This window comes from Cryptomeria japonica, chromosome 2 (genome assembly GCF_030272615.1).
Source record: "Cryptomeria japonica chromosome 2, Sugi_1.0, whole genome shotgun sequence".
NCBI classification, from domain to species: Eukaryota; Viridiplantae; Streptophyta; class Pinopsida; order Cupressales; family Cupressaceae; genus Cryptomeria; species Cryptomeria japonica.
In genome coordinates, this window is record NC_081406.1 from 166411274 (window position 1) to 166439149 (window position 27876).

Sequence of the window (27876 nt, forward strand, 5' to 3'; positions counted from 1 at the left end):
AACCTTTGTGTCAGGCAACCAACATCATGGCAAACACATCTGTCATAAACCACTGTCTTACAAAACTGTCAACACTGAAAGATTATTATCAGATCTCTTCACAAACTTTCGCACATCCGCAACACAAATTCTGCTTGCACATCATTTGCATCCAGTTCATATCACTCCACACTATCACACACGCAACTCATACATCCGCACACCTTAAATACAAGTTAGGTAATCAAAAACCTAATTGAGGGTCGGCTACAAACAAAATAAATAATATTATATGAAATAAGCCACTCAGACCAAAAATATTCAATGCAGTCCACTCCAGGAGAAACAAGGGACACAAATCCATGACAAAACATCCTTCCAAGTCGAAACCAATGAATCACACATGCTAATATATCCTCCAAAGTCAGCACCAATCATAACATGTAGATAAACAATAAAGCTCATCAACCAATCGACCAAAAAACATCATACAATGCAATTACATAATGCAGATCTCCACATGCCATGGTGAGGCCCATGACAACCATTTGACATAGCTCCCAAAACATATTCAGACTAAAAAGTATGATCCAAACAAGATAATCTAATCGGATACACAAAACACTAAATATACCAAGCATAATCCAACACAACTCACTTTCGGAATAGAAAAACCACCATTGAACTGAACTGAAACACTGCACTCACCAGCTCAACATGTCCACCAAATCATAGCACAAGATTTCACATATTCAGAGGCCACCAAAGACTTTTCAGACCAATCTAACAGATGCTCTCACTATCAGAACACAACAACAAGAAACTCTTATAATCTGTGAACTAGACAACATGATGATATAACATATTCAGACCTCAAAACATAACCTTCACCATCTGGAGTTAAGAAAAGCATTCCATCACCCGAGTATTAAGTACTCTTTCCTACATATCAAACTCGCCATATACTTTACAAACTCAATAGCAACACCACAAACTCAACAACAACACCAGTTAGAGAAACTTAAAACAATACACAACCATATCCGGACCAAACTCTATCCAGAACACCAATTTTGACATCAATGACAACAAAACTTAGATATCAACAATCAACTCAGATTTCCAACAAGGTATAACTCTACATGAACTCTACCCACCACATGTGCCTTTGGTTCAATTTTCCTTTACTATTCAAATATTGGAGTACTTGGTGATCATTGTATAGTACAAATTCCTTTGCTAGTAGGTAGTGTCTCCATTTCTTCAATGCTTGAATTACAGCATTGAACTCTTGGTCATTGAATGAATATCTTCTCCAAGCATCATTCAACTTCTCGCTGAAATAAGCAACGGGTCTTCGTTCCAGATTGGAAACAACTCCTACAACACTGCCACTAGCATCATAGTCCACCTAAAAGACTTTGTTGAAACCTGATATGGTCAATATCAGCTACTCCATCACCTTTTTCTTTAGAAGCTCAAAACTCTTTTGTGCTCTAGGCGTCCACTTGAACTCCTTTCAGTCTCCTCTTTCATAGGTGCACAGATAGTACTTAAGTTTCTGATGAACTTCTAGTAAAACCTTGCCAAGCCATGAAAAGATCTTACCTCCCTAGTGTCTACTGGTGTCGGCCATTCTACAATTTCTCTTACCTTCTTTAGATCCATCTTCAAAACTTTCATAGAGATCCCAAATCACAGATTGACCAACTCATTCTTCATGAAATTGCATTTCTTGATGTTGATCAGCAATTTCTCTTCTCACTCATTGGAATACTTGTTGGATATGCTTGATATGGTCTTTCATTGTCTTGTTAAAGATTAGGATGTCATCGAAATACACAATAAGAAACTTACCCAAGAATTTATTCAATACTTCATTCATCAGTCACATGAATGTGCTCGAAGCATTAGTGCATCCAAAGGGCATGACCAACCATTCATACAATCCTTCATTTGTCTTGTAGTCTTCCACTCATCTCCTCCTTGGATTCGGATTTGATGATATCCACTCTTCAAGTCGATCTTGGTGAAGTACCTTGCACCACTCAGGCAGTCCATTATGTCATCCATCCTTGGCAATGGAAACCAATACTTGAGTGATGTTGTTGATAGCTTTGGGATTACTGCACATCCTCCACTCTCTATATTTCTTTGATGCCAAGATTGTAGGTACTACACATGGACTTAGGCTTTCCTAGATCAAACCTTTCTCTAGCAACTCACACACTTGCTTGTTTAACTTCGCATTCTCTGCCAGTGTCATCCAGTGTGCTTCTTTGTTAAGCAAACTTGTTCTCGGTAGCAAGTCTAGAACATTCTATGACACAATATCTTGGAACTCTTCGAGAAATTTTTCTACTTATTATGTTGGTGCCTCCTTCCCTTTTATGTTGACATTCTAACATCCCCATGGCTGCATTGTTTTGGAATGGGTGAGAACCAAGTGTTCTCATAATTCAATCCATCCAGGAACTTCCTTCCATCCACCAAATAGTCCCTAGCACTGCCACACACCACCTCCTTGGGAATCACGATATGTTTCTTTCCGTCTTTAGTTGTTGTGTAGGTATTCTTCCTTCCATCATGTATATCCCTCCTATCATATTGCCAAGATATTCCCAACAATAGTTGACAAGCATCCATTGGCATGATATCACACAATACTTCATCCTTATATGAACCAATCTGGAAAGTGACACGACATTGTTCACCTACCAAAATTTTGCTATGTTACCCCAAGTTTTTGAGACGGCAAATTTTTTTGCCAAATTTGGGGACGAGGAGGGGACGGCTATATAAAATATAGGGAAAATTTAAAATATATAGGAAAATTCTAAATGTTCATATGAAAACATGGATAAAGCATGCATCTATACATTATATTCATATGAAAACATAGACATAGCATGTGTATGATACTATGAAAACATTTTAGAATGCAAACATCGAACATACAACATTATCAATATGCATATCATAATAGATATTAAAGAAATAACATACAAAATGCCCAAAGGCTCCACTGCTGCCATATTGTTTCATTGTCAATTGCGATATGGAAATCAAAATAGTACTAAGTAAATACTAAAAAGCAAAGTATAATATTTATTATTTAATATTTTATTATTTAATTTATTTTCTATTTATAAATTTTAAAATTTATAATATGAATTAATTTTAAATTATAAATATATGACATGAATTAATAAATTTAATGTTGCATTTTAATTTTTGATAGAGGGCCCATGTTAGAAAAATATAGATAGTCGTATTTTGATTTCATAACTATTCATAAAAAAATTGATAGTCGTTTTTTAATTTTTTTCAATATAGAGGGCCCATGTTAGAAACATATAGATAGTTGTATTTTCAATAATTTTTGATAACTATTTTGAAAAATTTGAATTGATCGAGGGCCCATGTTAGAAAAATTTAAAAAAATTGAAAATACGACATTTTTTTTTTTTTTTAATATTTGTCCCTAGCCCTAGATGTGGGGGATGTCTAGCCGTCCCCAGGACGGCTGGGACGTCCCCAATCCATCCCTAAGACGTACGGACGTCCCCCAATGCTAGGGAAGTCGTCCCCCCGTTTCGGGGATGTCCCCTCAAAATTCTGACAATTTAGGGACGGGGGGGGGGTCCCCTGGCCGTCCCCAAGTCCCCAAAATGTCCCCAGGACTGAGACGGGGGTTTTCAAGTAGGGGATGCGTCCCCGGGTTTCGTAGAAATTTTTTGATCACATTGTATACAAGCAATCCGGTGTGTGTCTGGATAGTTAATCCTCTTCAGGTTCAGCTTCTGCAACATCTCTTTAGAGATCAAATTTTTTGTGTTGCCACTATCGATGATAACCTTACAACACTTGCCTCTTGATTTGCATCTAGTTCGTAACAAGCTCCTTCTCTGCATGGGTTCATCTCTGCCTTCTTTCTGCAATAGGCCTCTCCTTGTGAACAATGATTTACCCTTTTCTAGATGTCTTGGACCTGGACGATCTATCCCTTTCATCTTCTACATAGGTGCTCCTCAATTCGAAATCTCTCGGCTTCCTAGTATTTCCTTGACGACATTCAAAGGCTTGATGTCCAACTTCCCCACACTTGAAGCATGTTCCCTAGAATGTTCCCAAGTCAAATCTTTTGTTTGCCCTATATTATTCCCTATCCCGACAATAGTCCTCCTTTTCACTCTAATCACAGTATGAATCTTCCCTAGGCTTCCTTTCTTCCCTCCGGTTAGAGCTCCTTCCTCTTGTTCACTCTGTGAAAGACCTTTTCTCTATACATTGTGCCCATCTCTTTGGATCTCTCTAGTTTCTATTACTCAACTTATTCTCTACTCTCCTTACCAACAATTTCTTCCACTCTTCGCAGAAATTGGTAGGCTTCCTCCATGGTGGTTATCCATACCAAGATCAGCTCTTCCTGAATGTTGGTTCGAAGACCATTACTATATCTCGCCACCTCTCTTCTGGATTTACTATGTCCAACCCTAATGATCATTTCGTGGAATTCTTTGGTGTACTCCTCCACTGTCTTGTCTCTACCGCAAATTTTGGAGCTTCTTTAGCAACTCTAGTTCATAGTTGGCTTGTCTGAATTGGCCCTTCAGCTTCATTACCATCCGATCCCATTTCATGATCTACACCTTCCCTCTCCAGTTTTGATCCAACTCTACCTCTTTCCATCATATGGCAGCATGTCTCTTCAGCTTAGTTTTGGTGAACCTTACTCGCTCTGGATCTTCAATCTCTTCAAATTTAAAGTACTCCATTTCATTTATCCAATCAATTAGCTCTTCTAGATTTAGGCTTCTGACATAACCAAGAATTTCTATCCTTGACCTCTTTCCGATCTTGGCAATTGCCTTCATTATCTTGATATGTTCGGACTCTTCCTCCTGACTTTCCTCTCTTGCTCTTGCATCCTCGACTCTTCTTCATCACTCTCCTCTTTAAGCCTTAGGTTTATACCCCTTTTTCGGTCTTCTTCAACAACATCTAATTGATTCTTCATGGCTGTCATCGAGTCCATCATCCCTTCCACACTTCCAGTAACATTTGCCATCACAAGCATCTTTCCTTTTGAGTTGGGTGTGACTGTCTCAATTCGATGATCTGGCTCAAGCTTTCAACTACCTCTCTTAAACGATTGGTTGACAACAATTGCAACCTACCTCCAGTCAATGATCTATACACACCAAGGTTCTTCTGGTACTTCCACCTCCTCAGGTTTGAATCTTGCTTTGATACCATTGGATGCAGTCAAGGTTAGAGTGTCTAGAATGGACTGCCCAACCTTGTAGCAAAACAAATACCGAAACACAACACACAAGTAAATGCAAGATGAAATAGCAACTTTATTAATGAAAATAGATTAAAAACATGCCCACAGGCCTTCATATGTTCCTTACATTTGGCCCATTGGCCCCACGTGCAAGCTCATAGGCTACCATGGGCTTATTGTAGTGATACAATAAAATAGAAGTTCTTTGGATGACCCTTCCCCTATCTAATACTCTCTAACTACCCTCCCCCAACTCTGCTAATGATCTCCCATATTCCATGATGTGTTTAAATACCGATTCCAATCACTAGGAATGATTCACATCAACCTCCTTGGTGTAACATGTGGATAGGTCCCGACTGCTAGAGTGTGAATAGGTTCGGACCTATCTATATGTCACTCGACCCCATGTCAAACATGTGACACGCTCCATAAGCCCCGTGATGCTCAACAAAGGCTCGCACGCTACTAGAATTGGTTCCGAACTGGATTCTTCTAGGACGCTCCTGCATCAACTCCATTCAAAGAGTCTCAAAATCTCTTCAAAGCATCTAGAGCTTCACCAATCTGACTTTATCTGTCCCATTGTAAATTGTTTGGAGGATTTCCTAAGCTTCTTTTGCATAGTTAGCTGCTGCTACTGAGCTAGGTTAGTTACATCCACGAACCCACTGACTACAAGATCCCACAAATTATTTGCAACCATGATGGTTTTCATTTCTTTGCTCGAACATCATAGTTTTGTCCATTATTGGATGGTAGCTGCTGCTAGCTCTTGCTATCATCTCCACCAATGTCTTCTACACATGAAACTTCAATACCCAGAAAAATTTGCCCAACTAACTGACGAATTAGGGCCTTTTGGCTCTGATTCCAAATGATAGAAATTAAAATGCCCAAAATGGACAAATACATAGAGGCTACAACTCTGATTACCAATCAAATGGCAACACACCCACAAGAAATGAAACTCAAAACAAACAATGTTGGAGGCATGGGATTTCAATTCTATTAAAATTGGAAAAATGACTTGTACAAAATGACACAAACTGATTACAAACTTGTTTGCAACGATATGAACTGCACCCAATCACCTGTCTTGGAGCTTCAAACTATATGGAGCAATTGTTGCTCACTGCACACACACAGCTGCTGCTGTCAAAAACATTCTTTTGCTCTTCACCAAGCTCTCAAACTTGCTGTTGTGTACACAAACTTCTAACTCTCTGATTTGAGGAACATTCTTCATTTTTCTCATCTGTTGTCCTCCCAAAATTCCCTCTCAGATTTGAATTCAAAATCACCTACCAGCATTCAATTCACTGACAAGACAATTTATTTCTCTGCTGCACATGAGAATTAAATTGGGAGATGAAATCCAAATGTAAATCTTCTGTAGGCTGCTCTTGACAGGTAAATGGCAACATCAGGGAGGCTCAGGCAATAAATATTTCCAACAAATCACACAAAACTATACTATTCGATGCTAATGGAGAATATATTTTAAAGATGAAAAGACAGAGATAAACTAGTTAAAGTGCGTTAACAGAAACTGCCAAAAAAACTGAAAGAAACTGTTTAAAAAAAAGGCAGAAAATGAAAATAATAGCAATATCCCCGATGATCAATACATTAACAATAATGCACCTATAAAAGATCCGTATATGAAATGTTTTAAGAGGTCTCTGTCAAGAATGAAATAATTACTGAAAAGATTAAGAAATAAACCTAGATAACATATAGGAAAAGAGTATATTGTTGTATATACCTGAAGATAAACATCAAAGACGCGCCTCCCTAGACTAGCAAATGTCACTCCGTTGGATATTACTATCTCAGCAAAGTAGAGTTGTACATTATATTCTCCATTTTGAAGGCACAATGCATAGTATCTCAAGGAGCTAGGAGCACAACGTGCTGTTCCATACATTTCTGTGTTTGTTCCTTTATCAATTTCAGAGTTATCACCTGCCACTATCCATTTATGGTCTTCAGCATCCATAAATAATCCTGTATTACTGACTGCCCATTTGCCATCAGAGCTTGAAAAGTAAGAGGAAGGGCCTAATGGATTGGTATCCCCCTCGTAAGTACCCCATGGATTACCTCCACAATTAATGGCCACAGAAGTGTCTGCAAAGAAAAGGACATATGGTTAGATTCAATGTTCAAATACTTTTGCTAGTGTCCCTTTTTCAACAGGATGATCACAATCTCGCAGTACAGCTATAAGAAGAAAAGATTTTATTTCTAATAGTTTTGTGATTAACCTGTTTTTGTATATTCTGCACTTTTAACAGCTCGAATTGTTACAGGCGTACAGAATAGAATTGAATATATATGTGTGTGTGTGTGTGTGTACCCCAGTTCAGCAAAATGTGCTAAAAAAGTTATTGATAAACTGCACGTCATTAATCTCTAACATCTCGAGAGCCAAAAATAATAACATTACAATTATTTACCAAGGATGCTAATATTTCAATATTCCCACTAAACCCACATCCATTCCTTAAGGAATCTCTATACCTATGGATTGGAAAAAATAGGAAATAACCAATATTAAAATAATAAAAATTATATTATCAATTTTATTCAATCTTTAGCCTCAAAAATAGTAGACCTCACATTTTCACAAATTTTATATTTCTTTGTGTTAAATGTTTACTGTTCCAATGCACTTTGGATTAAGATTAGAATTCTTTTGGATTAACATGAGAACTCTAATATGAAACTATATCTGATAATATTTTTGAATGATTCATACTTGTGTGAGCACACCAACCTCTTTCATCTATGACACATGTCATTCTAATCCCTCCACCTTGTGACACTTGTCACAAAGCTAAACCCTTAATCCATGCCATCTCTCTAAATCAATCCTAGACATCTATTTATCATCACACCTTGGCCATTGAATTTCCTTATGAAAAGTCTATGAATTGAGGCCTTTGCTCTCATTTTCTATCATCTACTCTTATGTTATCAGTACATTGTCCAAATAATCTTCGATCCAAACTTATCCTAACTACATGTTGTCCCATCTTCTATCTAATTTATCCTAAATCTTAACATCATGTTGCTGGTTTGAGCAGCCACATTCCACCCAAATACACAACATCAAAGGAGAAAAATCAACTGGAGAACGGTGCCTCTACTTCTGCTCAATCCATTAAATGAGAAGATTAAAGACAAGGTAGTCTTGTGTTATTACATTTTATCTATTTTATGTCTTCTACAATTTTCTTCATTTTCATTTTACCATGCTTGATGGGACCCATGTCACTGTCTACTAACATTTTTTAAAGCTTTTGTTAAAGTTTTTCATTGCAAATAGATAAAAAAGCTTTTGACCTGTCATTTAGTGCTTTGTTAGCAGATCAATGCCTTTGATACGAGATTAGTGATTCTGCCAATAGATTAGCACCTTTGCTTTGAGATTAACAATTTTTAGTATTTTTTATTTGCTGATTTTTACCTTCGGATTTTACATTTTGGATTGGTTTTTTCTACATTTTCTAACTTATCTATTGCTAACCATTCTTTTGTGTTTGTTAATTATCGGTTTGGTAGAAAACTAATTGTTTTTATAGAAATCCCTTTCTAGCACATCTGCTTCATGGACCAAAGATTTTGCATATCTTAGCACTTTTGATTTGCACATCAATGCTTTTACCTGAATTTATAACTTTGCTTTCTATTTTATTTTAGCACTTTTCTTTCTAGTTTAGCGCCTATGCTTCTGTTAGTGTGTTTATTTTGTCTATCAACACTTCTTTCTGTAGTGTTAGTGCATGTGTAGGTTTACCGCCTTTGTTCTATCTTTCAGCACATCTGCTTCATTATTTTAGTGCTTTTGCTAGTTTGTTATTTTAGCACCTTTTTCTTTGTCATTTAACACTTTTGTTAATTAAAAATTTCCTTTAGGGGCTATGCCGTCAAACCCTACTAACGAGGGATTGAACCCGTCCCCTTGCACCCGCCCAATCGTTGGGCTGTCTTCCAACGCACATCATAGAAAAGGTCCATCTTTTTCAATGCCTATCTCAATGCTAACAATCATTTTCATGAATTTCTTTTTTTTCATCTATCCCCTTCGTGTATAGCATGAAAATTGTTTGTCAAAAACAATCTTTAAACTACTAAAACCTTTCTTGCAGATTTTATTCTCCAAGACTTTATTTTTCCACTTATAGTGTCATAAATTGTAGCCCCTTTACAATTTCATACTCTTTTTGGGCCCTTGCTTTAGTGTGCTTCATCATGGATCATTTTAAGTCTTTTTGAGCCTTATCTTATCCTACTATCATCAAATAATCAAATTTAGACCTAATTTAGCATCACAAACACCAACACTCTTTGCGCCCTTTCGGAGATCCTATTATGGTGGGTCCATGGCACCCAAATTGGAACCTGTAAGGTATATTGTGCCTAGCTCACTTGACCCACCAAAATTCCCCAAGATTGTAGCTAGTGTAAGTGTCGGCCTTCACACTTCTAAATCCGGTCTCAATTTTTGTACTTGATCATTTTAGGTCAGCCTAAGTTGAGAAATACCTTGAGAACCCTATACAAGACACTCACATATTATTCATAAAGTGAAATTCACAATCTAGCTCTCTTTCAAAGATTCAAGATGTTGTTGATAGTTATTGGTAGCACAAAGTCTACCTTTTTTGGGACATTCTCAAGCTCTCATTTGAATATCGATGTACTTCAAAGTTAGGCTCTAAAAATAGCATTTTATTGTCTAATAACTGCCATGACGACCAATAGTTCTTTAGTATTCTCTTTTTAGTCCCTTGAGGATAGTACTTACATTCTTTAGAAAGATTCTTGATTTCTTTGTAACACTATTATTTTCTTAAAAACATGAACTACTAATATTGAAGCAATCAAGGAAAGATTTAATAGGGCCTTAATCTAGGTTAGGCTACTAGAACTTCCTTTGAACATTGGGATAAAGAGATGCGAGAATTTCTAATGCTCTTAGTTAATTTTTCTTAATTGATGACACCACAAAATCTAAGAAACATTTAGTTTTTGCCAAATTTTGTGTGTTGACATTGACAATGCATTGCCAAATGCCATTAAATTATGTTCCAAAACAAGGATTTGAGAGAAAATTCATTAAGAGTCCTCTACATAGGTTTGTCTTCTTTTATATAAAATTTCAAGAGCACTTCTCTCATTTATGGCATGATCCATATCTAGACAAGGAGTTATATCCCCTCTTTCCCAAAAGAAAGGGATATAGTTTGATGGTGGTGTTTTAGAGATCTAAACCAGGTGTCGTATTCCATCTCTTGCTCATGAGAAACAGAATCAGAATGATGGTCTTTCAAAGATTATTGAGTGCTCTAGTAAGATGTTAGAAGGTAAGGAATTGTAATCCAATGGTGTGGCCGATAGGGTTTTCATGGGAGTTTCCCATTATGCATGAGAGGAAACTATATTGCATTTTTATGTCCTTTTTCTGAGATTGTTTCTTCTTTGAAAGAATGCAAGTTGGTTCTCCTTACGGGTCAAGTGTTAAGTCCACTTAGAGTATGTTGGTGAGGTTTGGATTCAAGCCTCCTTGAGTGCAAGTTTGGCTATTTCTTTTCCATGAATTGATTGTTTGTTTCTTAAGTGGCCTAATTAAGGCATATTTCTTTGTAGGTTTCAATTTCATGTGGTTTGGTGTCTCTTTTCCTATTCAATTTTTTTCAAAACCCTATTATGATTCCTAACTCTAGTCAAACGTATTTATCTGATAAAAAAATGAACCACTTTCATTAAGTTGTTTTAGATCTGATTTGTTTCTAAAAAATAGTTATATAAAATGACTAAATGACATACAATATTTCTAAAAATATCCATTGAGTTATGATGTTGTAGTAATAGGATGCTTTCAAAATAAGATGAAACAAAGTTCAAATCCTACTATGGGGTAAGACAACCTATCACCAAATGGACTCTCCATTAATGGGGCGTTTTGTTGGTATACTTAATAAAATAATTTATAAATTTCAATCTTTGGGTAAGATAATGGTAGATATGAAATGTTAAGCATTTGTAAGATATAAAAGGATAACGATGTAAAAAATACCGTATGTACATCTATTTTCACTATCTCTCTCTCTACATGTATAGATTTTAAAATTGGTATTACATTTTATATTATGGTTGTTATGGATGAATTGATTTCTTTTAAAATAGAGTAAGCTTTAGAATGAATTAATAAATTTAATTTGTTACGTTATGTACTTTTGTACTACTTTTATGTACTTCTAAAAGTTCAAATGAAATTAAATTTTTTGTGTAAGATTATGGATTGCCTATCACAATAATTAACTATGTTTTGCAAGTCAATGGTTATATTACACAAGACAACATTATTGATCAAAAAATATAACATAAGATTCATGTGCAACACAATAATTCTTGTGTAGAACGTCTACAATGTGTTTAATCAGATAAGTGCTTTTGACTGGAGCTATGAACCTAAAAAAATGTTTTGAAAGGGCGCCAAAACCATTTGCATCAAGAAGAAGCTACTACCACACGAGACAAAACTCAAAAAATGATCAAATAAACTAGCAAAGGAACTAGAAAGGCCTCAAGAAAATAGCTAGGCCATAACAAAGAAGCAACTTAGGCTTGATCAAGGGGGTTTAAGCCGAACCTTGCAAAAGAATTTTGAAGAGGAGTCGAATGCTAGTCCATAGGGGCCAAGCTATCCTTTTACAAAGAAGAGCTAGGTTCAACCAATTGGTATTTAGTAACAATATCTATCAAGCTCTTGTTATTAAGGGCAAGAACCCTTCACTTTTCCACAAGGCTCACCTCCAAAATAATAAAATTTTCTTTTATTCCTCTCATTGTCAACCACTAGAGGAATCACGTTGCCATTTTTTTAAAATGTTCTTTAAAGAACCTTAGAAAGAATGCGAAAAGTGCCTAGCTATATGAAAATGCGTGCAAAATTGTGAGGACTCAGTGTGGATTTTTTTCTCCCAAACACCATATCTAGAACTACATTTTATAACATTTGGCAACTCTCTATTAATTCCATGACATACACCAAATCAATCAAAGACTAATCATTTCATCAACTATGACATTGTCAATAGATAAAAATTGACCAAATGAATTTGTTATATCATGAAAAAACTCTTCATGACAAAAATCCAAGGGGATTCCTAAGAGTCTATGTTGGAGTAATTAGGATACTTTATCTAATTAATTATTAATTAGGTTCTTTAATTATTTTTTCACTTAATCTAAACTTAGGTGCTTTTCATTATCTAGAGTTTTCTTTTCTAGCATTAGTTCTAGCATGTAGTTGAGCTTAATTTTGCTCCTACTTTGCATTGCTTTAGTTCTCCTAATTTTAGCATTAGAGTTTACAATTAGGGTTTCATTCATCCTTTATAAGGATCCATTTATTCATTGTAATTGTATCTCCATTATTCTTTTGTGCAATAATACAAAATTCTCTAGTTGTTATAGAGCATACGATCTTTGTTTGATCTCTTTTGTGTGATAGGTGTTTTGTTTGCAGATTATTCTTGGCTTTTTTGGTTCATCATCAACTTCCACATATCATGATTTAGACAGTTGGATAGTTGTTTATTCTCCATTGCACACATCATGAGACTTTTCCTTCCATTGCCTTTCATGGAGTTGTTTCAGCCTTGGTCAATTGATTTGTTTCTTCCGAAGGGGAGGAACGTGGTTTGCCGCTCTTGGATCTTCATCAGCATTCATCATCGAGCCTTCATCTTCAACATTGGAGTTTCTTCATTATGGGAGGGATACATTCTCTTCTTTTCTCTCTCTTCAGGGGAGGGATATTCATTGTACTTTTGTGACCGATTTGTACTTGAGGGGCCACTTGGAGTCCTTCATCTTAGTCACATGTAGTACCTTTTTCAGTTCATAACATCTCCCAATTTTGGAGAAGGGTTTCTTCCCATGTGGTTTTTCTCCTTTTCTCCATTTAGAGAGACCTCTGTTTGTGAGAGTTGCATTGGTTTGTACATGAGTACCTAATCAGGCCTTTGTCGTCAAGACTCATTCATGCATGCATTTTACATTCATCATTAGCTCTTTAGCTTATCCCTAAGTTAATCTTAAGGGGGTTTGTTGGAGTAATTAGGACACTTTATCTAATTATATATTAATTAAGTTCTTCAATTACTTTTTCACTTAAGCTAAACTTAGGTGCTTTTTCATTATCTAGAGTTTTCTTTTCTAGCATGTAGTTGAGCTTAATTTAGCTCCTACTTTGCATTGCTTTAGTTCTCCAAATTTTAGCATTAGGGTTTGCACCTAGGATTTCATTCATCCTTTATAAAGATTCATTCATTCATTGTAATTGTATCTCCAATATTCTTTTGTTCAATAATATAGAATTCTCTAGTTGTTATAGAGCATACAATCTTTGCTTGTTCTCTTTTGTGTGATAGGTGTTTTGCTTGTAGATGAATCTTGGCTACTATGGTTGATCATCAACTTCTACAATCTAACCCATATAGAGACCAAACCAAGGTTCTCCTTGTTAGCACCAAAACCAATAGACCATTTTTTTAAGAAAAAGACATACTTAACAAGGAACCAAGGACCTCCACGTACAAAATTCTCATGCTTTTCATCTAAGATTGGAAGGAGAAAAGAAAGAATCCATTTGACATGGCATCCACCTAAATATTTAAAATCTCAATTTCGAATGGTATCAATATATGGATAGAAGCCAATAAGATGCACAATGAGGGCATTCCCATGAAGCCTAGGCCATAGCCTCACTTGAAACCTTCAAGGTGATGTTGGAGCTATCCATCTAGGGTAACACCTTCACCTTCTCCACTTTTTCCTTCCCCTCCATCGCATATAATGAATGAATGAATGAATGAGTTATAATAACGTCTATGAGACCAAGACTATTATTGTAGTATCCCAAATATATATTTTTTTTGTTTTTAAGACCAATCAGAATCATTAACCAACATAGGACCCGTTAAGGTTAGAAAGAATAAACTCAAAGCTTGCTGAAAAAGCAACCCTTCCACTGATCACCAAGTGCCCAATGTGGGAAGGTGAGAGCATACGGTGAAGAGGGGATCGTTAGATCACAAATCTGCTGAAATGATAAAGTAAATACAATACTAGGCAGCAAGCCAGCCCCTTCCACTTATCTAGCAAGAAAGCAAGAAACTTGGCGATGAACCAACCAAGAGAAACATACAGCAGATATAAATCACTCAACCGCAGTGTTTCAGCGAGAGGACTGAATTACAAAATCTCAACTCGACCGCTTATGCAGCGGAAGGACCATTACAACCAATCATCACTCGACCGCTTAGCAGCAGAAGGACTGAATTACAATTAACTGATGTAGGCGGCAAGCTAGCCTCTTCCACTTTTTCAGCGGGATGAGAGTTTACAAGCCAGAAAGGGTTAGTAGTACTACTACTTAACCTTACAATAACAGAGAGAGAGTAGAAGAGTAATGCTGAACAACAAAGATAATAATCATGAAACCCGACTAATCATCAAAACTGCAGGCTGGAAATGCATAACCAGCAGCCTGTGAACCAAAGTTTAAAAACTCGGACTCGCCACGGACTCAGCAAACCAAAAATTTGGACTCGGACTCGTGAAAGACTCGCGAAAGACTCGGCAAAAACAAAAAACCGTAGTTTTACAAAAAAAAACATAAAGAAAGTAATGCATTTAGAGAACATAAGAGCCATAATTGAAACGTTACACATGTCATATGATCTACAAACACGCAGTATTTGAAATTTCATCATTCATACTCATAGTTTCAACTCTAAAATGTATAATAGCAACATAAGTTTATAAATGTTCACAAAATTACATAGAATGATATGTCCAACTCCAAATGTGAAAAACAACAATGAACAAACCAAAGAGAAGACTACATCTTCCTCTTTGTATTTCTCCTAACATAGCTCAATTTTTCAGGCCTTGAGCTAGAAGTAGTAGCAATGGGTGTTGTGGTAACTAAATGGTGTGATGATTCTTCTTCAAAGTCAAAGTCCTCATCCTCGTCCTCATCTTCGTCCTCATCTTCATCCTCCATTTCATCCAATCTTGCTCCTTCTGCATCTTGTGCTGCTCCTCTCTCTATTTCTACAATTTCTTCTTTGGTAAGGAGGACATCGTCACCATCATTTTGTTCATTCACGGTCCAATCACCATATAGATCAATTTCATCCAAGTCAATGGCCTCATGTGAAACACCTCCACCTGTCTAACTCGAAGGCGAAGTTGTACCGAACGAATACTAGATCATTGAGCTGTTTTTGTGTCAGTCTATTTCTCTTCTTTGTGTGAATGCTCTCAAATACACTCCAATTTCGTTCACACCCAGAAGCACTGCATGGCTGAGACAAAACACGGACAGCTATCTTTTGAAGATTAGGCGTGCCAGCACCATAATTCTCCCACCATAAATCTACATAAACATTTAGAAATATTAGAATTGAGAAAAAAATGTAACAATCAAGTTTGTAGGTTTTTTCTTACACTATTGAACTAAGTTACTAAATTTTTTACCTGGTTGTTTTCCTCTCCTATCAATTGCTAGTTGTGATGAGAAGAGTCTCCCCTTTGCACTTTTGTAGATCTTGAACAATGAACATTTCCAAATTCAGAAATAGATAGTCAAAGTGTCAAACTCAAATTCAATAATGAACATTTCCGAATTCATAAATAAAGATAGAGCAATTGAAAATGTCAAATCTCACCTCCAACTCATCAAGAACCTTGTCTCTCAACTCAGGATCAGGTGCCATGTTATCAATGCATGTAATAACACCTACCATGGCCTCCTCATCAGCCCTAAATGAATCAGAGAAGTAGAATTTTGGGTTCAAAAAGTAGGAGAAGGCATGTATCGGTTAGTGGAGTTGGTTTGTCCACCTACGATCAATGATGCGCCAAAGCATTTTACATTTTCTTGTATTTCCACAATAGTAATGTGAAATGGCCTCTTTGGCCCTATCCATGGCCTCATAAATGAAACCCATTGGCATGCCCTCTCCATCCACCATAAAAAGAACCCTTACCAAAGGTACTGTCACCTAAAAAAATGAAAACAAATTTTAAATTAGTACAAAATTAACCCCTAAAAAATAAAATCAGCAAATAGACAAGATTTTATAGACTTTACTTTTGTGTATGTTACTTACCGCAGTCAACTCCTCTCCATTTTTATTGAACCCTTCATCAAAAACAATGCTCACAATCTTCTCTGCTTCAGGTCTTTTGGAGTATGCAAACCCCAACCAAGCATCTAACACAAACATCTGCCTAAGATGAGGAATGGCACTAAGAATGCTCTACAAAGTGATGAAGTGGCTAGCAAATCGTGTCACTCCAGGTCGCACAAGGTCCTTGCCATTTGTGTGTTTTCTCATCAAAGCAAGCACCCAAGTATGGTTGTAGATGAATTTGGTGACACTTCTTGCATCTTCAACCACCTTTTTCACCCATCCAATCTTCCCAAAGTCCTCTAGCATCAAGTCCAAGCAATGTGCAGCACAAGGACTCCATGTAATTGAAGGATGCCTCTCCATAAGCATTCTACCTGCAGATACATATGCAGCTGCATTGTCCGTGATAATTTGGACAACATTTTCAACTCCAACTTTCTGAACCACCCCATCCAACAAATTACACAAAGTCTCTGCATTTTTTATTTCTGAAGAGGCATCAATAGACTTTATGAATACCATTGCACCATTTGAAGCCACCAAGGAGTTGAGAAGAGTCCTATTCCGTCCATCTATCCATCCATCAAATAAAATGCTGCATCCTTTTCTCTTCCAATACCTTTTCTAATCATCAACCACACCTTGTGTATGTTTTACAGCTTTCTCTAGCAATGGCCAACTGAAGTCATAACCTGTTGGGGCCTTAAACTCCTTACCCACAACTGTTAATGCATTAACAAAACCTTCCCAATACACATTCTTTGCTGCATTGAAAGATAGATTATTGTAAAACCAAATGTTTGAAGCTTCTATCCGTGCTTGTTCATGCTTCTCTCTATTCCATCCTGTACCTTCAAGTGAAGGTTGTGCACCTGGAACATTGCGTGGTACAAAAAAAATAGTGTCTGATCTAACAGGAGTGCCACTAGCCTCACCCTCATTGTCACCAAAAGATGAAAGTGACTGACGACCACGAGTGTGACCAATGGGACCCGAAGTGGACAATGTGGGATTCATTGCACCTGCCATGGCTTCTTTTTTTTTTTGCCTTTCTTCCTTTTGCATATCATTCTTAGCAAGAATGGCCTTCATCTTTCTAATAATCTCAGGAGTTGATTTGGGGCATGCCTCCACACCATATCCAGGTATTTGTGCAAGTTGGTATTTTAATCTATTGATTCCACCCGTCATCCATTTTGTACATTCGGTGCAAGTGACCTCCCCCTTTTTGCTTCCTGGAATCGCATATTTCCATGCTTTATCTCTTTGTCTTCCTGACCTTAGGGTTGCCCTTGGAGTTGAACTTGCCATTGCTGATTTAATATGGAAAAAAAAAACAATAGGGTTTTATGGAAAATCAACAAAAAAAATGACAATGAATCATTTGGGAAAAATAGCATTCAAAAACAAGAAAAAAAATGGGGAAATAACTTAGGAAAGAAAATAAAAAAAAATTTGGCAACATATCTCCTTGTTTTTCAAGATTTTTTTGATTTTCAAAACATTGAAATGATTCAAATGAAAAAAAAAAAGAGAAAAAAACCTTACCTAGATCTCTTTTGTTGATTTTATCTTCTTCCCTCTCCTCCTTCAAGCCCTACAAACCTACTATAACCAAAGACAATGCCAAATGAATTGCAAAAAAAATTTAAAAGTGACTTTTATGTGTTTACGGGCGTCTTTTCTGGGTTGCACGAGTCCTTGCGAAAGACTCGCGAGTCCGTGGCGAGTCCACGATTTTTTAAACTATGTTGTGAACCCACTAAAACACTCATATCTCTCTCTATTCACACCCAATTCAGCCCAAAACAGTTCTAAACCAACACTATACTAGCAACGATGAAAACAAACCCAATGTGAGACATCAAAACACCCTCAGTTATTTGGCACGCATCCAAAAGCACATCCTAAACCCCACGCCTAACCAGAGAATTTCGATTTACTCTAATAAATTCAATGCTCAATAAAACGGGCCACCAACTTACAGAATGTATCACCAGTAGCAGGAAAGATGAATGAGCCGATACCCGGAATGATAGAATCGCTTGACCAAGAGGTATGAGCAAAATACAGTTTCAGCAACTCTGCGACCAGCAACCAGAAAACACTCCAATCCCACACAAAACACTCCACAATCTGCAAAACTCACTCACCAACAGCACTGGAAACACCAGGACACAGCTAGGTACTATCTTTCAAGTACGAAATTGAGACTTAGCTAGGAAGCCACACTTCGAAGTTCAGATTTTCAGTCGCCAAACCGGCAGCATAACGATGCAATTTTCATAAGATGATAAAATGAGAGCACAAGGCTCTTATTTATAACTTCTTACTCCACCAAATTCAAATGCACATGCTCACAAATACGCCCAAATTCATCTTTCCCATTTGCATTTCATTTACCCGAGTGGACCCAAGGATGGCACCATATTTCAAGTCAAAAATCATGCGAAGTAAGCAAGGACCACGATTTAGGACTTAACAAAACTTTGTTGAATAAAATAACATCTCCCACTTTAATATTGGCGTCCCCCTTCCAGACATAAACAATTCACCTAGCACTTAGGAGACATCATGTTATGCACAATTTCCAAAGTCATTAATCAGTAGTAAAAATAATCAAATTAATTAAATATTAAACCTTAGGATAAGGAAATAATATTTAATTAAATCACTTATAACTCCAATACTGATTATTAACAAAAACCAGGATGAAGCTGAGCAAGGAAAACCATTGAACTGTTGCAAGATCAGGACCCTGTCCACTGCCAAAAATAGAAACACTCCATACTGCTACTTACTAAAAATAGTAAGTCATGAACTATTGCTCCAAAAAGCATGATCTTCACGCCCAGTGACAGAGCATGGAAAGCTCAGTAGGACAGTATCACCAAAACAGCCAACCCCTGACTTACTAAAAATACTAAGTTCTTGCCTCATCAATGTTTGACCCTCATTCTCCATTCCACATAGCCTACGGGTCTCAGGAATAGGCCAATGGACCACTAGAAGTACATCAACGAGAAGGGGACATTACAATTATTGTTAAAAAAATTTGAGTTCCTTTTAATGTTCGTTCTTCTGTTGTGGATCTTGATCAAGAAATCTACACTTTTGTGAAGCCTTGCCTCCTCAAATAACTCAAAATTGTTTGCATATTGTATACAAAATTTTGTTATTAGGACTGCTCTAATCTAAAAATTGTTATTACAAAAACATCAACCATATCATCCTTTTTACAATATTAAATGAGATTTACATACTAACACATACGTTACAATGTTACATATCACTACATGCAAAACTGGTCTTACAAATTCATTATGTCATTGATATTATTTTACTACATACGAATCACAATGACAATAAAAACATAAACAATACTATGTAAGAACTGACATTGTGGAGCTTGGCACGTGAATCCTCTTTGAAGGTAAGCTTGATCTCTGGACGCAATTCATTTTCAATACAAACGTGATACATTTCAGTGACTACTGACAGATATTAAATCTTATTTTTACACACAAGAAATTTCTTATTACCATATAATCAAAGAAAATCCAACATATATTATTTTTAAAAGTAAAAAAGATTAGAAGCGAACCTTCCATTAGAAATATTGCTGTTAAATGAGTTTTGTATCAAATTCCTGTAGATTTTAACAGCTACAATAGTTAAGCATAAAATCTATTGTAGCTATAATTCAGATTAAGAGCAAGCACAAACCATAATGATGCTGAAGCGCGCCACAACATAAGCCTATAAAAAAGAGATCTAAAGAGTGTGTTTTATTTTTAAGAAAGATAACTTATGGAAGATTCTTCTAAACAATTTGATATGCTTACATTTGTACTTCATTTTTTATCCAGGAAGCATTCAACTCTCCTGAAAAGTAATTGTATGATAGGTCTCTGTAAAAAAAATTCAACATCAATCTCGATGTATGAAAGGAAAACATATCATAGATTTCAGTGCCTCCTGAAACTATACTATACTAATTCATTTCTACATCTACAAATTATTATCAAAGTTTCAGAAACAACAATATGGATTTGGGACAAATTAAAAAAACAATACATTTGTCTCAAATTATAAGGGGCATAATCTAGTGTTTAATGTATTTTAATAATTCAGTATTTTCTAAAAGCATGGATTGGGTATATTATTGTTATATTTTTGAACAAAATAGATCATTATTCTTAATTCTTAATTTATAAACTAATAACTAATTAAATAACACATCAGTTTTAGAAACTAAGGATGAATGGATCATTGATTCAGGATGCTCACATCACATGACTGGTGACAAAAGTAAATTCTTAACTTTTCAGGAGTATAATGGAGGTCTAGTAAGATTTGGAGATGATAAAGCTTGTTTAATCAAGGGTAAGGGTACAATATCTCTTGATGGTAAGCATAATACTGACAATGTTTACTATGTTGAAGGTTTAAAGCATAATCTTTTGAGTGTTGGTCAATTAGTTGAAAAAGGATTTTAGTTACAGTTCAAATATGGTAAATGCAAAATTATGAACAGAACTGGTTTGGAAATTGCAACCGGTAATCAAACTAGAGGTAATATCTTTCATTTGAATAGCAGTGAAAAGACATGCTTGATTGCACATATTGATGAAAGTTGGCTATGGCATAAAAGACTCTGTCATGTAAATTTTGATTGCATGGTAAAGATCAGTACTACTAAGGCAGTCAGAGATTTACCTAAGATTGTTAAGCCTCACAATCCGGTATGTAAGGAATATCAATTTTGAAAACAAGTTAGAGCTACTTTTAAAAGTATTCCAAAAAAACCAAATAATGCTCTTGACTTGATTCATACTGACTTATGTGGTCCAGCTAGAACTAAAAGTTTACAAGGTGATAGATATTTCATGCTAATCATTGATGACTATTCTAGAATGTGTTGGGTTACCTTTCTCAGAGAAAAATCAGAAGCACTTGGGAAATTCAAACTATTCAAAGCAATGGTAGAAAATGAAACCGGTAAGAAAATCAAATGTCTAAGATCAGATCAAGGAGGTGAGTTTACATCTAAGGAATTTAATACTTTCTGTGAAGTGAATGGAATCAGAAGACAGCTATCAGCACCCCGGACACCACAGTAGAATGGAGTTGTAGAAAGAAATAACAGAACTATCTTGGATGCAGCAAAAAGTATGTTGTATGAATCAAATCTACCACATGAATATTGGAGAGAAGCAGTAAGTACAGCAGTCTATACATTCAACAAAGTTCACATCAAAGCTGAAACTGGTAAGACCCCTCATGAACTATGCTTTGGTATTACTCCTACTCTTCAATATTTCAGAATTTTTGGAAGTAAATGCTATATTAGAAGAGATGAGTATATTGGAAAATTTGATCCTAGAAGTGATGAAGGAATATTTCTTGGTTATTCATCTAAAGAGCAAAGCATACAGATGTTTTAACAAAAGATTGCAGAAAATTGTTGAAAGCATAAATGTAAAGATTGATGAACAATTCAGAGGAACTTCAAGGTATATAGATTTTGAACCGGCAACAGAGATTCTGACAGATGAATCTACATTGAACCCACCGACACAGAATGAAGATCCAGTTACACTGGTATCATTTGAAAATTCCACAATAACTGAGGAACAGCAGCAAACAAAGACACCCCGGTATGTAAGATTGACTCATTCTGAAGATCAGATAATTGGAAACAAATATAGAGGAGTTATGACAAGAGGAAGATTGGCAAATGAAGAGGTATGTCTTATTTCTCAAATTGAACCAGCATCAGTTAATGAAGCATGTGAAGATAGAAGAATTAGAACAAATTGAGAAGAATAACACACGGACATTAGTTCCCCGGCCAAAAGATAAAAATGTTATTGGAACCAAATGGGTATCTAGAAACAAACTTAATGAAGATGGTAAGATAATCAGAAATAAAGCAAGACTAGTGTGTAAGGGATATTCTCAGAAAGAAGGAATTGATTATAATGAAATCTTTGCACCGGTAGCTAGAATTGAGGCAGTTAGATTATTCTTGGCCTTTGCAGCACACAAGAACTACAAAGTATATCAGATGGATATTAATTCTGCATTTTTTAATGGAATTCTTGAAGAAGAAATTTACATTGAACAACCTGATGGATTTTCTTTGACAGAAGAAAAAGATATGGTGTGTAGGTTAAGGAAAGTTTTGTATGGGTTGAAGCAAGCTCCAAGAGCTTGGTATGCAAGATTAGATAAGTATCTTTTGAAGATTGGTTTTCCTAAAGGTAATGTTGACAGCAATTTATACTATAAAGTGACTAATGATGACATCTTGGTTATAGAAGTTTTTGTTGATGATATAATCTTTGGAGGAGAAGATGGATTATGTAAAGATTTTTCTATTAAAATGTAGCAAGAATTTGAAATGTCTATGATTGGAGAAGTAAAATTCTTTTTAGGGTTGCAGATTTCACAGACTGATAAAGGTATAATCTTGAGTCAAACTAAGTACTTAAAGGAACTACCAAAAAAATTTGGGATGGAGAACTTTAAACCGGTAAGCACACCTATGACTACAAATGACAAATTATCACTAAGGGATGAATCTACACCTGTTAATCCAACCAGGTACAGATCTATGATAGGAGGTTTACTGTATTTAACGCAAACAAAACCAGATATTATGAATGCAGTATGTATTGTTTCAAGATTTCAAAGTAATTCTAGAGAAAATCATGAATCAGCAGTAAAAAGGATTTTCCGATACTTACAAGGCACTACAAATCTTGGCTTATGGTATCCTAGAGACGAAAACTTTGAAATATGTGCATACACAAATGCAAATTGGGCAGGAGATGTAGATGACAGAAAAAGCACCACCGGTGGAGCATTTTTTCTTGGAAGCAGATTAATTTCTTGGTTGAGTAAGAAACAAAGTTGCACATCTTTATCAACAGCAAAATCAAAATATGTTGCAGCAGCAACAAACTGTACACAAGTATTATGACTTAAACTAATGTTAAAGGACATAAAGGTTAATTGCAAGGAACCTATAACTATCTATTGTGATAACACTGCAGCAATTGATATATCTAAAAATCTGGTACTACATTCTAAAACTAAACATGTTTCTATCAAATTGAATTTTCTGAAAGAGAATGTTGAAGCAAAAGAAGTCAAACTGGTTTATGTGAATACTAAAGAGCAGATTGCAGATATTTTCACCAAGCCTTTGCCTAAGGAGACTTTTGAATATCTAAGAGATCAGCTTGGGGTCATACCCCCACTGGTAGAGACTTAGACAGTTGATGTTTGTCATCAACCGGCAGAATTAATAGTGAAATCTTTTACTCCGGCTTTGATGAGAAAGGTACTTCTCAGGGGGAGTAGTTGGTATAGTAAATTGATTGGTATTTTGTATCTGAAAATGGTTTTTATATTGCTTTGGCATTTGATGTCAAAGGGGGAGAGATATCTATGGAAAAACACATTATCTTTTGGAAGACATTATTCATTAGGGGAAAGATTGTTACTCTCTGTATTTGTATTTTGATTTTTGGTTAATGATCTCTTTGGGAGATTGTTGTTTTTGGTTTTTGGCATTTCTGTTTTTGCACTTTGATGGTTTTTCCATCTTGTGTTGCCATCAATGCCAAAGGGGGAGATTGTTGGTATTTTGGTATGGTTTTGTCATTGATGTCAACACCTACTAACACTTATCAACTCTGGCACTTTGGAGAATCAGCAACATTCACTGGCAAGCAAGTGACTTATGCACAATCGACGGTATATGGTACACCGGTAGGATATAATGATCACCGGCACTTGGAATGGAATGGAAAACACATGGTTATGTCGAAAACATCGTTTGGACACCTTGTCTTGAAGACTTGTTCATTGGTTTATTCGAGTTTGCATATTTGCTGTTAACGGCAAATAGGTCCAAGTTAAGCACCGGCAGACTTAACTTTTCCAGATCAGCACGACACACTAATGGAGATATTTTATCATTGTTGTAAATGCATCAAGCCGACATGTTGGATCGGTTATTGCATCGGACATTGTTTTTGTAAATTGATTTTATTGTAATATCATTTAGAGCCGATCTACTATTGGTCTTAGGTTATGGTATAAATGTAAGATCTTATTTGTAAGATCATGTGTGGAATGCGAAAAAGGAATTATAAGAAAGTATATGCGAGAATAAGAAGAGCTATACACGCAAACATCATTTGAAGATTGAAGGAGGGTTTTTGTGAAAGACAAGTAGAACTACACCGGTACTGAATCCAGCATAGATAGGTGCTAATCTGAGCAGTACATCCATATTGGATTTAACCATCCAACTGTAAGTCAGTGTGACTTCCCATTTGTGATTGAGTAGTGAGCTCTAGGCGCTTGGCCTTTCTGCATGTGCAGACCCCATTTGTATACACTTACTATCTGCAGTAGTATCATCTGATTGTGGGTAAGGTTTCCCACCGTGGTTTTTCCCCTTACAGGGTTTCCACGTACAAATATTGGTGTTATGTGGTGTGGATGACTTTGTCCTTTTGTTTCATGCATTAATCTTTACCAGTATTGCAATTAACTGTTAAGACTGTCTACCGGTATGAAAGACTGGTTTACCAGCATTAAGCATTAAAGTTTGTTCAGTTGTTTTTGGTTTGAATCTATTTGACAACTGATTCACCCCCCCTCTCAGTTGTCTCCAGGACCTAACAACTTCAATAAATCAACCTGGATTAGAACAAATTATTAACACACGAACAAGGCTCGAACTAGGGTGATTGTTCCAAACCTTAATAAGAAAGTTAGGCAATACTAAGATCTGAAAACAAGTGCACAAACCGACATATGAAAGCACCCTCAGACGAAGTAGTTAATAAGCAAGAGAACCTTGTGCACTAGATAAGAAACTAATAACAATAAGGTAATCAGATGCAAATCTCCAACCAGGTGGACCCTACAATTGAGAATAGAGGAATGTGAGCACCTGAAATCTTATGCTTGCTATCGTCCCATTGATGCCTTTAATTTGTCAAGCAGACATTGTTGTTGAACTTTCTGATTCACGGTAGACTTCTTGAATTGCTTTAGCTCGTCCAGCTTCGAAGGCTCAGTCAGATACTTATCTTTCACAAACTGTAATGGGCCTTCCATGATATAAAATTTAGGGCACCTTCAAATTTGTCCTCTACTTTCAGACCTGTAACCATCTTGCAAAACTAACAACAAACTTAAAGTGAAGGAAAACTAGAATGAACCTAAAGCTCTGATACCATGTTAATTTTAGCAATCAGATTTAAACAATAAACAGCAGAGCTCAGAATGCAATGAAGAACAAATACAAATCATGCAGATACCCTGAAAAAACCTCCCTCTTGGAGGTGAAAAACCAAGCCACTAATCTCAGATCTTTATTATGTAACACCAATATAATTTTACAATGAGATTCACTATTTGACAGCAACCTAATCACAATGATTAACCTAGGGCAGGCTGAAGTGATGAACTTATCTGAAATACAACTGTTGCTATCCCAAAAATGAGGTTTGTTGATCTTGGAGTACTGTTGACAGCCTTCAAGAATGATTCTCTGATCTTCAATGATGACTGCTATCACTAAGAAGTATTCCCTACCTTCAAGAAAGATGTTCGCTGACCTTAAGAATCACATCGCCAATCTTGTGGACTTGAATTACTAGATTGAAGATCAATTTGCTACACTAGGAAGAACTCTTCGTTGGAGACAATTTGTTGACTTTGAAGAGTAAAATATGTCGCTATGTTGCATAACCAGAATTCTCTATTTAAGAGATTTGCTTGAGTGATGAATGATTGAATTTAGATCTAAGAAGAATCTTGTTATATACAAGATTCATTTTTTACATTTCCTTCAAGTCGGCTAGGATACAATTTCATATCTTATTTTAGCGCCCAAATTTGGGGCATGTTTTACAATGCATAATGACCACGTTACATGACATTGGGCCCAGCCCTAAGTTCCATTTATTGTCACCACGTTACATATGTTTGGGTCCAGCCCAAAGCAACAATTTAGTGTCACCACGTTACAAGTTACAATTAATTTTCTCCACGCTACATGATTGGGTCCAGCCCAAAATTCGATTTACATAATAGATACTACATATGTATTTTAATTGTCATTGACAACATTAAAATACAATAGATAGGTATCCAAGCTAGCTACTATTTCAACACTAAGGATCTAGTATGATTTCATGTTGTTCTTATATCTTTGTGTTGAGCTTCATATTTACATCACATTAGTTTTCATATTTACATTATTGCTTTCGATTTGCATTACAATTGTGATTTAAAGCATTCTCATTACAAGCATTTAAGGTTTGCTCTAATACATTTGGGTAGAACTCTATTTAGCTCATAGTAATCTTCCAAACACATAAGATTCAAAATCACACACACATTTTCAGTTACAATATTGGCTATTTGTGGAGGTAGAAATCACCAAAACAAGGGGGTTGACTAAGGCAAACCCCTATATAGCCACAACCATACCATATACAGATTACAAGTGCAATCACCATCGGAGTGGGAAGTTTTTTAAAAACCTCAACAAATAGGTGCACATTCATTGTCAAAAGTGAACTTGGTTTTCAGGGACCAAGGCACCCCACGCCCTTGTCCTTCTAAGACGCAACCCATTATTTCCCTACAGAATGTCAAGATATTTGGCTTAGAAGAACCTTGGCAAATTTGAAGGAAGAACAAGAGGATGGAACCACAATTTATTGTGACTATGTTTCATCAATAGCTTTGATGAATAATCCTCAATAGCTTTCACGAAAAAATCTTATGTTCCATGGAAGAAGCAAGCACATTGAAATTAGGTATTGTTTTATCAAAGAACTGCTTGAGAATGGTGAAATTAAAATGGACTTTTGCAAATTAGAGCAGCAGCTAGCAAACGTTTTCACCAAGCCATTGAGCACAGATAGTTTTGAGCGCCTAAGAAGAAATTTGGGCATTGTTGTTTTAGATTTATAATGATCTTGTTTGTTGGCTTAGGACAAAGGGGAAAGGGGGAGTGTTGGAAAATAAAAATTTTCCTGAGCCTTGCACCTCCCTACGCACAACTACCCTATCAGGAGCAGCCAAGACTAAATGCAACCTAGAATTTGCCAGAAGTTCATTGGGATCAAAATTGCCCACTTGCTCTTGACATTGCAGCAGTAATGGCTAGAAGAATTTATTTTGGTAGGTGATTTCAAATTTTGAAAATGTGTGGAAAACCATTGAGGACAGCCTCAAGACAAAAGGAAAGAATGTTTTCCTAATGTTAGTTAGTTGAAGAAGACGTTTGTAAAGCAGTAGAAGAGGAATTGTTTTTGTTCTTTGAGTGATTCAGAGTGTGCAACA

At 36.1% G+C, this 27876-nt stretch overlaps 1 protein-coding gene across 5 annotated transcripts in view; it reads right to left on the minus strand.

The window, feature by feature from the left end:
- The window catches only part of LOC131065929 (probable LRR receptor-like serine/threonine-protein kinase At1g53440), a 187943-nt gene that overhangs the window by 86759 nt on the left and 73308 nt on the right, over positions 1-27876 (minus strand). For all 5 annotated transcript variants that reach the window (XM_059216493.1, XM_059216492.1, XM_059216491.1 and 2 more), the window contains 4 exons: positions 20337-20402; positions 20096-20140; positions 19891-19937; positions 7038-7402 (listed from right to left, as the gene is read on the minus strand). In XM_059216493.1, the coding sequence (XP_059072476.1) occupies positions 7038-7402; positions 19891-19937; positions 20096-20140; positions 20337-20402 (523 nt within the window). The remainder of the gene's footprint in view (positions 1-7037; positions 7403-19890; positions 19938-20095; positions 20141-20336; positions 20403-27876) is intronic.